Source organism: Ananas comosus, linkage group 25 (genome assembly GCF_001540865.1).
Source record: "Ananas comosus cultivar F153 linkage group 25, ASM154086v1, whole genome shotgun sequence".
NCBI classification, from domain to species: domain Eukaryota; kingdom Viridiplantae; phylum Streptophyta; class Magnoliopsida; order Poales; family Bromeliaceae; genus Ananas; species Ananas comosus.
In genome coordinates, this window is record NC_033645.1 from 3,468,364 (window position 1) to 3,483,410 (window position 15,047).

The 15,047-nt window shown below is 36.2% G+C and overlaps 1 protein-coding gene across 3 annotated transcripts; it reads left to right on the top strand.

Annotated features, from left to right (window-relative positions):
• LOC109728895 (lysine-specific demethylase JMJ703-like) lies at window positions 459-7,371 on the top strand. 3 transcript variants are annotated; one of them, XM_020259431.1, is made up of 11 exons: window positions 464-582; window positions 1,492-1,736; window positions 2,051-2,128; window positions 2,227-2,703; window positions 3,428-3,646; window positions 4,112-4,273; window positions 4,404-4,772; window positions 4,880-5,762; window positions 6,005-6,108; window positions 6,694-6,891; window positions 6,995-7,371. In XM_020259431.1, exons 2-11 carry the CDS (start codon window positions 1,497-1,499, stop codon window positions 7,235-7,237), a joined length of 2,973 nt encoding a protein of 990 aa, XP_020115020.1. In that variant the 5' UTR covers window positions 464-582; window positions 1,492-1,496; the 3' UTR covers window positions 7,238-7,371. The 3 variants fall into 3 exon arrangements, 2 of the variants coding, with proteins under 2 accessions (XP_020115020.1, XP_020115019.1); XM_020259430.1 differs by having other exon boundaries at window positions 465-921; XR_002221159.1 differs by lacking the exon at window positions 6,995-7,371 and having other exon boundaries at window positions 459-921; window positions 6,012-6,108; window positions 6,694-6,829.

Genomic DNA, 15,047 nt, shown 5'->3' on the forward strand with positions numbered 1-15,047 from the left:
TTTTTAAAAGTTTTACCAACCTTTACTTTAAAATCTAATTTGAAACCGAGAAATAAGGTAAGAAGTGATTTTAAACCATCTTTCAGGATCCAAATCCAAAACGGATCCATAAACTCCTACCGGGTCGGGTCTAACGGATTGGACCCGCAAGCGTTGTGCTCTTGTGCCGACGCACGTGCACGCCTACACGGCTTACATAGGAGCCTTTGTAGTATCACTTAATGAGAGCCGTGTGATCAACATCAGACGGCCAGCATCATGCTGAGGACGCCGCTCTGATTCTGGTGGATGTTGATTTCATCGGACGGCCCAGTTTTTATGTTAACCTTTTTAGATATTTCCTTCAAATTTTACTTCTTTTTTTTTTTTAGTTATCTAATCAGTTCTTCAAATTTGTTACCCTTATAATTTAATATATAATATATATAATATAATATAAAGAGAAGATAAAAACTATCCTATTATGTGAGACAATTATGATTCTATTATTCATATTCCTGGAGTAGGGTTTCAAATTTTTTTTTTTTAACTATATACCTTTTTTTTTAGTTTTTTTTTTTCTCCTTCTGTTTTCACAAGGAGGTAAACTTAATTAATTCCTTCTTCTTCCTTTCTAGTTCCTGAATTTGTTAAATTATTTTTCTTAGGGGGTGGCTTTGGTAAGGGTGGTTACTTTACCAAAGGTTTTTTCTAGGACCAGCTTTTTAGTGAATGCAATTTTTTTTTTCTTTTTTTTGTGTCTAATTAGGTTTAAGCCTTTTTTTTTTTGCCTGTTCTTCTCCTACATGGATTCATTTGTGTAATTCTGACTCTATATATCCTTTTTTTATCTTTTGGAATTATTTTCTTATTTTTGGGGTCTGAATTTCTCTGGCAATTAGTTGTTTTGGCTAGCAGAAGAAACATGCTCCTCTGGATAATGTAAGTTAATGATTTAAAAGTAGAATCATTATTGTATATTGAATAGATTCTTAAGGAGATATTGTTTGTTTACTGTTGAACTATAATTATATTTCCTTGGAGAAATTATTGTTTCCTGTATTGTGAAGTACAGTGCCAGTGACTATCTGTGAGAAAATAGTATTGAAGGTACTCTAAACTAATTTCTTCATTTGTCCCAGTTTAATATTGGGTGACAATTTTATCTCACATGTTATAGCTACATGTATGAAACTGCTGAATATAGTTTTTTTTTTTTTTTTTTTTATGTTCTAAGTGCCTGCAAAATAAACATCTGTGCGCACACCACCGATGACTTGTGTGTTTCAAATGAATTTAAGTCTGCAAGTATGTGTGCACTTTTATTTCAACTTTAGGCTGTGACAAAATCCTTGTTCCTAGTTCCTAGTTCCTTCTCTTTCGCTTTCGATGCGATGAGTATATTTTGTGCAAATTGCTCTATTCATATGAATTTCCTCATATCGTAAGTGGATATAATCTCGAGGAGATTTTCAATGCATGTCCTTAGAAGATGTTTATCTTTTCCTGCAGTATTAATGGGGACAGAGTGCATCCAAGCTCAGCGCAATAGATCACACATATTACGGATGCTCCCGGATGATTTCGAGGTTTCTCCATGTTCTTCTAATTCAGAAAAGATTCATAAAGATTTGAGTGGCAGCACGATGGATAACGAAACATCAATAAAGTCACTTCGGCGTAGACCTCGGGAGAACAACAGTCAGTTTGATAATGACTCAGAAGAGGGAGATTCTGACTGCGTGCTTTTTGAAGAGGTTAATACTTTCAAATGCTTTTTCGTTTATTAACCTTTTCTCTTGTCAACATTCAAAATAATTGAGACCCAAGTTCGAATCCTACTTGATTCACATTTCCAGCTAAGTTTATTTCTAAATGAAATAAACGAAGCGGGTAGCGCTACCTATCTCGTAAAAAAACATTCAAAATAATTGCTCTGTATCTGAAGCAATGACATTCTTATTGCCATCATCGAGTCTTCCTTAAGACTCGTGCAATCTTCTCTTTCTTTCGGTCATTGCACAAAATACTAAAATTATTTAGCGGAGTTGGTAATTCAATCTTGTAACAGGTTGAGGCGAGATGGAGACCTGAAGGAGCATGCAGGCCTATCCTTGATGAAGCTCCTGTATTTTATCCAACTGAGGAGGTAATTCGTAACATCCTTCTGAACTCCACTATAAACTTGTGCTCAATTTTTGAGATGTACGAATTTCTGAACACGCAATGATTTGTGATTGAGGACAGGAATTCGAAGATCCTCTAAACTATATCAACAATATAAGGCCAAGAGCAGAACCATTTGGAATTTGCCGCATTGTTCCACCTCCTTCTTGGAAACCCCCTTGCTTTTTAAAAGAGAAGAAGGTATGGCAAAATTTGAAGTTTTCTACTCGAGTACAGCAGATCGACAAGCTACAAAACCGTGAAACTCTGAAAGGGACCAGTAGAAGTCGCAGTACTCGGAGGAGGAAAAGGCAAAAAGTTTCGAAATTTGGGGGAAACAGTGATGACAGAGATGATGCTGATAAATTTGGGTTTGAAACTGGTCCGGATTTCACACCGAGATCATTTAAGAAATACGCTGATGATTTTGTGGGGCGGTACTTTCGGACAGATCAAAACAAGAGTTCAGATTTAAGGTGTAGAGAGCAAGAATTATCGGTAGAGCAAATTGAAGGTGAATATTGGCGGATAGTGGAGAGGCCAACAGAAGAAATTGAGGTACTGCATTTTATTTACATGTATTAATTCTTATCTTGCTTTTCATATAGTAACACATGAACTAAGGCAGAGACATGTTATGCTTTTATTTCAGTACGATAAAGTGGCAGATGTGACTAGATAATCATCCATATACATGTTTGTCGAGAGAAATAAAACAAAGAGGCCGCAATTTTTTTTTTTTTTTAATCTTTTTGAGGATAAACTAAAAGAGGCTGCAATTTTCACATAATGAGAGTCCACTCCACTTACCAGTCTTTGCAGCGCTGAATTATTTTTTGATAAAAAATGCACAGACCTAACCTGAACTTTAGTGCAATTTCAAATGAGTATCTGAAAATTTTGATTTCACAACCTAAATTTACTGTATATTTGACTTAACTACCTCTCTGGCAAATCTTAACAGTATCGTTAACATTATTGACCAAATATTCCTTTTCCTTCGGTGTTTTCTGCTATCGATGGAATATTCTATAACTTTTCTGCGGGAAGCCTGGAAGTTGTCACAACGCTGGACAAAATTTTTTGAAATCAAAAGTAATCACAGATTAGGTTGTAAATCAAGAATTTTAGTGTTCGGCTTCCTGTTTCAAAATATGCCAAAGTTCAGTTAAGCTTTATATGTTTTTACCTTGACTTTTTCCCCCTCGTGTGATAAATGGACAAGATCTCACCAAAACAAAATATACATGTTATATTTGAACGCTAACTTATGCGTTTTCAGGTGCTCTACGGTGCTGATTTGGACACAGGAGAGTTTGTCAGCGGTTTTCCTAAAAATTCTTCCTCTAATGAACTCGAGGATCGGTATGCAAAATCCAGTTGGAACTTAAACAACTTTCCCAAGCTTCCAGGTTCTATACTCAGCTTTGAAGGGGGGGACATCTCTGGTGTTATAGTGCCATGGTTGTACTTTGGAATGTGCTTCTCAACATTCTGTTGGGTAAGACACCTCTATCTACGTTTTTTTTTTTAAGCATATATACCCCTGAAAATATGTGAATTTGCAAATACCATTGCAAAGTTGGTATCTGTTAGCCTACCCTGAAGGCCCTGTTTGTTGCTGTGTGTGCACCTTTAGTGGTATCTATGCAAAAACGGTTATGCATATATCCCTCTAGCCGGTGCTTGAATGAAAAGAAATATGATTTTTAATGGTACACACGCTGTCCCAAATTTGCACCAGTATATATGCATTCAAAAAAACCCTTTCTACTACAATAATGCGTAACTTCCAATTATTTGCTCAATGTATTCTTCTCTTTTTTCTTTTTTTTTTTGGTACATTGGAAAATTTGTGTCACACTTTTTGTTTTGTCTATTTTCTTTAGATTTTGAGGATTTATCATATGTAATTCATTTGATATTGCCATCACAATTTGTCATGAATTTTTTTTTTCCTTTGCAGCATGTGGAAGACCACCATCTATATTCATTAAATTACTTGCATTTTGGTGCTCCAAAAATGTGGTACGGAGTGCCAGGAAAGGATGCCTTGAAATTTGAGGCCGCCATGAAGAAGCATCTACCACATTTGTTCGAAGAACAACCAGATTTGCTTCACAATCTTGTGGGTATCTCCTCTTTAAATAATTCGTTGTTGAATTATCCTTTATACAATCTAAGCCTGTCTTCTAGGAATATGAGTTAGTAATTTTCGAAGGAATATAAATTTGTATCTATTTAACTCTTTTCTGCAGGTAACTCAATTTTCACCAGCATTATTAAAGCTGGAGGGAGTATCTGCCTATCGCTGTGTTCAGCAAGAAAGAGAGTTTGTTCTTACTTTTCCACGAGCATATCATTCGGGCTTGAACTGCGGATTCAACTGCTCCGAGGCAGTCAATGGGGCCCCAGTTGATTGGCTGCCTCATGGTCAGAATGCAGTGGAGCTGTACCGCGAACACGCCCGCAAGAGTACCCTATCACACGATAAGTTATTGCTTGGTGCTGCAATGGAAGCGGTAAGAGCTCAGTGGAATATTTTATTCTGGAGTAAGGATACAGTAGATAACGTAAGGTGGAAAAATGTATGTGGACCGGATGGTACCCTAACAATAGCACTTAAGGTAAAACTTTATTCGGCAAAAGCTTAGTTATTCCTCTTGATGGACTGTACCAGGGAGAGTGTGATTACTTTTTGGCTTAAAACTAACTCCTCTCTTTTTACATTTAGGAGCGAATTGAGATGGAAAATGCAAGAAGAGAAAATATTTGCTATTCAACTCAGTGTAGAAAACCTGATGCTGGGTTTGATGCGTGTGATAGGGAATGTGCCATATGCCACTATGATTTGCATCTTTCTGCAGTCAGTTGTTCTTCTTGTTCAGATAAGTTTGCCTGTCTTATTCATGCAGAGCAGTTGTGCTCGTGTGCGTGGAGCACAAGGTTCTTCTTATTCCGCTATGATGTCAGTGAATTGAATATCTTAGTCGACGCCTTAGGAGGCAAGTTTAGTGCGGTTTACAAATGTGGAATGTTCTATCTTGGGCTGAGTTTAAGTTCATTTCCGACTAAAGAGAGAACACAAGAACTCAAGCCAGACATTAAATCTACTGAAGAAGGCTACATGCTACCCCTTCTTGAAAATTCTGGCAGTTCCTCAAAGTTGGGATTGGTGGAGCGGAAAAAGCATCAGGAAGGTGCCGTTCGAAATTGTTCTTCTAATTTACAGAATCAACAGTCGGTGAGATACTTTCCTCAAAGTACACCTTGCTGTGGGAAATCTCCTAGTGTAAATAAGGCAGTCTCGGATTTTTTGGCTGTAAAAAGTGATAGCAGTACAGATAACATAAGTTGTCTTCAACATCCTGAATATGGTGAGATCAGAAGGGAGAAAACTGAAGCAGTTTCCCAATCTGATATGGCCGATAGAGGAGATTCAGTTGAGGTGTGCCTGTCTTATTCACAAAATGTTCCCAATAAGTGTGATTATCTGCGGGAGGACCCACGGGTGGCCAAAGTGGTGCCAAGAATCAAGTGCAATGTCGAGCCTCTTGAGTACGGTGTTGTATTGTCTGGAAGTTTATGGTCCAATACAAAAGCCATATTCCCTAAAGGTGGGGCTCTAAGTGATGAAGTTTAGATGTCTCTCAGAGCTTTTAACTGTCATTTCTTCTCTATTAGTTTTTAGCTTAATCACTTCAATTCAAATCTATTGTCACCATTCTCGAATTTCTTTTTCTTTTTTTTTCTAGTTCAGTAATATGGCAGTATAATATGTTCGTTTCATACATTTACATATTATTTATCAAGAATATATACATATTTTACATGTGACTCTGTTTTTTTGTGAATGGAGGATTTAGAAGTCGAGTTAGGTACCTGAGCGTTCTAGATCCAAAGCAGATGGGCTACTACATATCCGAAATTTTGGATGGTGGACGGTTAGGGCCTCTATTTATGGTGAGTAAGCTTTAGTATTGCATGTCGTGTACAATTCTATGTGATAATTTATGCTTCTGTTTCCCTCTTTACTCAATGCAGCTCTATATAAAAAGGCTACAGAAAATACTCATCTATTGTTTAATCACATAATTTTAGAATGGGCTTAAACGTCTGTAGGATTTTTTTCTTTTAATAGAGGTGGCAATGTAACATGTTGTAATCTATTTGCCAACTAATGGGGGTTTCTAACACCTCTACATACTATGTAGTTTGGTCCGAGCGTGGCTATCGAAAGACGTGAGTAACCAGCAAATAGATTGAATTTTTTTCCTATCTCTCAAGCTTTACCTAAAAACACAATATAACGCGTACTTGTCATAGATTGCAGTGTCTATGGGGTTCACTTATCTCAACAAAGCATTGAAGATGGATATTTTTATGCTTTCAAAGTTTTCTATCTGAATATCAAGTAATATATGCTAGTTTGGTTTATTCACCATCTTATTCCTGTTTGAGAATGTGGAATTTGTTATTCTCAAAAAAAAAAAAAAAAAAAAAGAGAATGTGGAATTTGCCACTATCTGACTTCTTAGAGTTTTCCAGGTTACGGTGGAACAATGTCCAACGGAAGTATTCATCCACCTCTCCCCGACTAAATGCTGGAACTTGGTTAGAGAGAGGGTGAACCACGAAATTCAGAGACGTAGTAGTGGCGGAGTAACTAACCTTCCCCGATTGCATCCCCCCGGATCGCTCAACGGTTTGCAAATGTTTGGTTTATTGTCTCCGCAGATTATTCAGGTAACAAAGAAGCATACACTTTTACTGTTGCATCCTTTTCCAAAAAATTTATTAGGAACTCAATTATCTAACAATATCATCGCTTCTCGCTTATCCCTTACAGGCCATAGAGGCACTTGATCCTAATCACCTGTGTACAGAATACTGGAGATGCAAGAAGCGCGAGAAGGCCGCACTAAATATGCATCATGGTTCCAATTTTGTGCTAAGAGGGCTCTTCAAGAAGGCGAGCACGCATGAGCTGCATGCTTTGCAAAGCGTACTTCGCGATGGCGTACCACCGGATAACTCCAGGAAAGAATCCATCCAGCTTCTTGACGAGGAAATTGCGAGGCGTCAGTTGTGAATGAGGCAGACCATCCTTCTATGGAACGCGAGTTATGCTGGATCTTTAACTTCTTCAACCGCATGTAAATATTGAAGCTTGACACATTGTAGTCATGCATATTGATCGCAGCCTCTCTTTTTTTTTTGTCGTCCAGAAAATAAATAGCCATTACTAATTCAACCAAGTTTGCAACACAAGCGATGTAGTTTATCTTATCAACAGATTTCATGTTTTTTTTTTTTTTTTGGGCACTAGGAATTGCAGAATTTCTCCAAAATTAGTTGGTTGCAAGGTTTTGGGTCTCATTTCTCATGAGCAAGCCCATCATTATAATATAGCCCTGGGCATGGCAAGCCTCCAGAGTGTTGTGTGGAGGCTAATCACATAACAGCATGTAAAGAATAAAACTAGGAGATACTGCAGTAATTATATTTAAAAGGTTAAGATGACCCCAAAAAAAAAAAAAAATTAAATTGAAGAGTAATGTCTTTACTTAGAAATATTATATGATCATATTTAAATAGTTAGTCCTTGTATATTTTAGTTCTTAATTGATTATACTCCCGGTAAGATAGGAGGTAGCATATGGTATGGGGACACTCATCCTTTTTCAATATGCAGCAAGACTTAAACTTAGAACTTAACAACGGAGGAGGGAGAGAAGAACAATAACCAGGTTGATTACTGTAGAATTGATTATTAACAGTAAAAAAAATTATGGTTAGAAAAAATTCCGCTCCGCTTGCTTTTGGAAGTAATAATACTTTACATAGATCGCATTAACTCAATTAAGATATAACTTTTATTGTCAGCCTACAAGATTTTTTTTTTTTTTGATTAAACATGGATATACCTTATTTACAGGAGTTTCGTAAAGAATTTGAAAAACATATTTGTATATACTTGGGTGCAGGTTTAAGCAGGGGGGTGGCCGTCGCAATATTTGAGCATTGGACAGAGTTTTCCATGACCGAACGAATAGCCCGAAGAGAGAGAGCCACCAAATCTCTAGCTGTCGCCACCGAATGGCGAAAGAGTTAAAGCTCCAAACCAACCGTGCAGTCCAGACCAGGCCGGGTCCACCACTCTGGACCGGGGACGGGGACGGGCCCCCCTACTCGCACCCGCATCCGCATCCGCAGTCGACGCCACGTGCGGCCCAAACCCGGCCCGCTTTGTGTACCTTCCCACCGCCAACCGGGGTCCCCCTCTCCGGCCCAAAACGAACGGTCCCGATCACATCATTCATATTAAAAAGCCACGTACTTGATACGCTCGATCGATCCCCCCCTCCTAACCAACAGTGTACTTCGGGCTGAGCGCATCGCGATCGTCCTCCTTTATCGCATTCACCGCCAACCTACGCTGATGATCAATGACGATAATGATGATGATGGGGGCTGTATCTGTATGGGGACCGTATTGTTAGGTCTAAACAGACAAGAGAATCATAAGAAAATGGGACTTACCAACATAGGAGTTAACAAACATTTATTATTATTAGTAGGAATGCATGGTTTTATTTATTCATTCATCACCATCATCATTATTGTCATCGTGTATATAGTCCAGTTCGTGTATATATATATATGAATTATCTCAAAGCAGCGCGAATGATGGACAAAGCAGTATTAAAATGGAGACGATCAAACTAATTAAAATTCATATAAAAATTTTGACGAGTGCTGCAGAGAGCTAGCGCAGCATGGCCGCGAGCGGTGAGGCGGGCTGGGCTCGGGTCACAGAAGGCAGACTAGAGCATACAATAGAGTCTGTCAACGGGCGCACGCGTGCAGCTGGATGCGTGACGCGACGTACAACGAGCAGCAGCAGCAGCAGTAGNGGCGGGAGAGAGGGCAGACTAGAGCATACAATAGAGTCTGTCAACGGGCGCACGCGTGCAGCTGGATGCGTGACGCGACGTACAACGAGCAGCAGCAGCAGCAGTAGCAGCAGCAGCAGCAGGACTACTAGATAGGAGGCCACTACCTGCACGCTTGTGTCTTTGCTTTTCTTTTTCCTTTTTCTTCTTTTTTTTTTTTATCTTTTGGTTTGTTGTTTTTCTGGACGTGTCCGTACGATGTACTCGCCTCACATATAATGACGCGTGGAGAGGGCCCCGGGATGGCCCTGCCCGCCGTCCGCGCCGACACAGAGGACGTGAGGCCACGTGGTGCGGGGCCCACCCCCCACCTCCTGCTTTGCCGGGGTTCCGCTCACCTCACCAAAAAAAATTAAATAATAGAGTAATACTTTCCGTATTCCTATATTATATAAATAAAGGACAACGTCCTGTTCAAGGTGAATAAATCTTTATTCTTCCAAACGTAACTTCTTATATCGGAGAACATTAATTAGGATTAATTGCATACACGTACTTGCAAATATAATAAATTACAAATATATTTTTGTAAAATTTAATTTTTATAAATTATTTCTATAAAAATTCTAATGTATGCAAATATATTCCTATAAAACTTAATTTTCATAAGTTGTCCCTATAAAAGTCCTAACGTATGCAAATATATCCCTCTGGTTAGAATCTGTTAGGAAACTATTAATTTTTTAATTTTTTTTTGTGAAATGATCTTTTAGCCCTCACAAATATATCCCTCCAAAATATTCTCTCTTCCCCTTCTCTTTCTCTTCCTTTTCGGGCCGCCAGAGCAGACTGCGGCGGCGGCGGCGGCGCGGGGTTGTGTTCGCCGGCAACAAAGAAGAGGGAAAAGAAAGAATGAGAAGAAGAAGAAGAGAGAAGAGGAAGAAGGAGAGGAAAAGGGAGAGGGTTCACCACCGCCGCCGCCGCCGCCGCATCTCCTCTCTCACCGGCGATGAAGAAGAGAGAAGAGGAAGAAGGAGAGGAAAAGGGAGAGGGTTCACCACCGCCGCCGCCGCCGCCGCATCTCCTCTCTCACCGGCGATGAAGAAGAGAGAAGAGGAAGAAGGAGAGGAAAAGGGAGAGGGTTCACCACCGCCGCCGCCGCCGCCGCATCTCCTCTCTCACCGGCGATGAAGAAGAGAGAAGAGGAAGGGGGAGAGGAAGAAGAAGGGCGAAAAGAAAGAGGGAGAGGAAGAGAGAAGAGAAAGAAGAAGAGGGAGAGGGTTCGCCGCTGTCGCCGCCGCATCTCCTCCCTCGCCGGTGACGAAGAAGAGGGAAGAGGAAGAGGGAGAGAAGAAGAAGAGGGCAAAATTATCATTTCACTATTAATTAATCATGGTTAAGTATTTTAACTGTAGTTAACGAAATTTCTCTAACGGAAACTAACGGAAAGAACATATCTGCATATATTAGCACTTTTGCAGGGACAACTAATGGCAATTGAGTTTTGCAGGAATAGATTTACAATTCACTATGTTTGGAGAGACATGTATGCAATTAACCCTATTAATTATTAAAATTTAAAAATAGATTGATATAATTTGATATAAATTTAGAGTTGTTGTGCTATCCTTCTACATTAAACAAGTTTGTTTTAAAACCAGTTTTCTCTAAAATAGGAATAAGGTTTAATTAAAGTCCAAAGTTAATTCCAATTATGGTATTAAATCATTAACTAATCTAATTAATATAGTTAAATTATTATCTATTATTTAAATAATAAATTTATTTATTTATTTATTATTTATAATTAATTAGTTAATAAATTATTAATATTTTAATGTGTTTATCTATAAATTAATATCTATATTCATCGACCATTATTATTTTTATTAATATAATTAATTTTTTTTACTAGTCATCTAACTAAAATAATTTTCTAAATAATTAAAAAGTTAAATTATTTTTTTTATATTTAATTAATTAATTAATATATTATAGAAATACGCAATCAATTCGCCAACAAGCATACGGGAATCGAACCCATGACCTCTAACTCTAATACCACTTGTCAGATCATTGACGCTAACCATTAATCTCAAAAGCTTAAGCTATTAGAAATACATAATTAATTCACTTAAAGCGTACAGATACAGCGCCCACGGATCTCGATTGTGACTCGACCCAATCAGCCTCACGACATTTTGAATATGACTCGGCCCACCTAGCCTCACGCTATTTCGAACATGACTCGACCTAACATGGCCTCCTGTCACAGGACAGAATGTTGACTCATTTAAGCCAACATATATGAACTTGTACCTATCATTCTTTTATTTGTGGCATTAAATTTTTTTTACTATAATTGATTTGGATTTTTATAAGCCTTGTAATGAGAGTGTAAGATTAATTTATACCCTTTTTTGGTATCTTGTTACGGCCTATGTTTATTTACTCGTCTTCTTTTCTTCCTTTAAGTTAAAGAGCTTCTGCAAATTCTTAGATTAACTATGTAAGATTTGCATCACCATGAAACATTACATATATATAGTATAAAAAATATAATGTAAAAGCAATGTTATATGTACACCAAAATAATAGCTATAAATTTTATATCCTATCTCTCCAAAAAACTATATTTCTCACTATTCTTAAATATAATATATTTTCTATCTTACTTTTTAATTCTAAGATCTTGTAAAGAGTTCATATGACATGTAAGATTTTGCACTCATATATAGGTGCGCAGGTAGAATTTTTCATAACTATATAATGCCCATTTTTCATTGCCTTCATTAGTAAGAATAGATATTACAATATATTCTTTAAAATATTATGTTTGCATGTAAGCTATAAATATAAAAAAATTAAAATTATGGTAGTATATCATATCTTATTTCCTATAATATTTTTGTACTTTATGTTAAAAAATAAACCAAAACATTTGTCTTGTCAAAAAGAATTAAAGAAAAAAAGATTTTACAGTCCTTTACTGAGGATTTTATTCCAATGTTGTAACGAAATCACACTTTGTACATAATACATCTTCGTGTAGATCGATAGCGTATCTTGTGTGAAGCTCGAGGGACTCCGGATTGTGCTTTTTTTGGGATTTGAATTTTACGGGGATAAGAGCATTTCTGAACTGTAGCAAGAACGGTCAAAAAAAAAAAAAAAAAAGCACTCATTTATACAATTGGTTGGAGAAATTACCCTGCACAATAATAATTTAATTTGGAGAGCTGTCATTTCCTAATCATGTAGCAGCAGGCGAGTGATGTAAACAACCACTGACAGAGTCAATGACTGCGAAATGATGATTGAACTGGCGCAAAACAAGAGAGTTGGTAAATGCACTAGAGAAACCATACTGTTGCGAATTAGTGCCCTTAATTAAATTTTATATTTGTATATTTAAAATTTAATGTATTTTTTAAAAAATTTATTATAAAAAATGGTAAAGTTCATATAAAGTTAATTAATGGTACTTGGATTGATATATAGAGTGCAAAATTTTGCACTTCTTTTTTTTATGAACATATAAAATTGCTCTATAAATTAAGAATAAATGTTATTTTTATATTAAAAAAATAGTGTGTAAATTTTATATCCAGTCATCTGAAAATTTGAAACATTTATTTAGGTTTTTAATACAAAAAATTGATACAATTCTAATAATTAAGAAAATAAACTTACACATGCGATACAAGTATAGGTTAAATCAAACAATTTTATTATAAGTTAGATTATCTTATTATTAAACTTTTAGAAAACAGTAATTATTTCATATTATTTTTTAATATGATATCAAAGCATGAATCCCACATGTGAAAAAAATATTAAATATAAAAATATGAAAATATTCTTATCTACAGGTTTGTCTTTCTATAGAACAATGCTAATTTCCCAACATTAGCACTTACTATATATAGTGGCAGTTTTTTTGTGATCAATTTGATCAACTGGTGATCGTATGTACCTATGCTGTCCTTCATTTGGATCACCTGACATAAAATTTTTTTGTACAGTTTTTGAAATAGTTTTCTGGGTGATTCCTTGTGCTCACAAAAAAGTAATTTGGATCCCACCTCTAATTAAATATATATATATATATATTATATATATATATTATAGCTGAGCTAGAATATTCTCAAAAGCACCAAGAGGTTGGTGCTTTTAAATTTTTAACTCTTAGATGGAAAAATGTAATATATAAGATAATAGTGGTAGATAGTGGTAGGTAGTTGTAGTGGAATAGTATTTGATCCAAGGACTTAGTAATCAAGAAAGTAATCTAAGGACTAGAAACCAGTAAGTAAAAAGAGGATGATACTTCTAAAAGTACTCTAACTCAATTATATATATTATAGAACTAGCTGAATACTATTAATAGCACCAATGACTTGGTGCTATTAAGTTTTCTATTCTTGGATTAAACGTGTGGCGGTTAAGATGATGTGGGCTATATATATATTATATATATAATATATATATATATATATATATATATATATATATATATATATAATTTTATAAATTTGAAAAAAAAATATTGAGAATCAAAATAAAAAATGGTGCAAAGTTCGGGACCAATGATGCAATTAATCATGTATGTGGGTCCCACATCTCTCCAAAATAAAGAGAAGCCTCCTTTAGGGTTGCCAAAATCATATATTTTTATATTTCATTTTATAGATTTGAAAAAAAAATATTAGAAACCAAAATAAAAATAATGCAAAGTCGAAAACCAATGGTACAATTAATCATGTATGTGGGCCCACATCTCCCAAAATAAGGAGAGGTCTCCTTTAGAGTTGTCACTTCATGTATTTTATAAATCTTGCAATTCATCATTTATATTTAATCATTTACAAGTATCGTCGATGTATTATTTTTATTATTATTATCATATAGAAGTTCGAATTGTATTTCAGAAGAATATTAAGCTACATTTCATCCTTATTTAGACATATATAAGGATCAAACATAATTGCCCTCGAGAAGAAAAGTTGAAACCAACCACATCATGTTCACTTCTAATGAGTTAATAAATTAATATTCCTATATATACTACCGGACAGGAGGTTTATACACAATTGCTCTTCGGTGAATAGGCTTTGGGATGTAAGCAGCTCCAAAGGAGGGGCCTTAGGGGGTCGAGAGTTAGCTACAATTGCTTCGACCTGGTAGTCTATTTGGTTGGAGCATAATAGAAAAATCTTTGAAATGAAAAAGATCACCTTGAGTCAGCTTCTAGCGAACTTACGCTCGCTTCGTGTCCTTTGAGATTCTTTCTGCCTGTAACTCTTCTCTTTTTTTTCTTTTTTTTTCTTTTTTTTTTCGCTTCGACGAGGTCCAGTTGTCTCACTTTGTAGCTTAGTTTATCTTCCAAATGAATGAAGCGGTAGCACGCTACCCATTTCTCAAAAAAAATATATATACGACAGCAAAATAAGATCACAAATTAAGTCTCTCTCTCCCGTACGTTGCCATAGCCACTCAGGTACAAATTCAAAAACTTTCACCAATAATCTGCGTACACATAGAACTGATGATTCATGAATAACATTGGGGGGACCATGCATGCCAGATGATGTAATGCCAAGCCATCCTCAGACGTTAAGTTGTGTAGAGAACAAATTACGATCGATGCACGAATCACAAGACAACATCTCTCCTCTCTCTCTCTCTCTCTCTCTCTCTCTCTCTCTCTCTCGAAATCATCTACTAGTTGCTTCCATTACTGGACTGTATCAATTATTGTTGATTTTGAGTGAGTGATTGATATCGCAGCAAAGGCGCGGGGTGATGATATCATGGTAGTTTGGCACGTTCCCTTGTTCTGATCTTTTGGTACATATAACACACTGTTTTGTATCTAAGCAGCCTGAACTTTTATGTCGTAAATATATTCGACAAACAAATTAATATATATACAAACAGGTGGCATGCTATATTTTTTCTTTAAAAATATATATATATATATATATATATATANTTTTTTTTTTT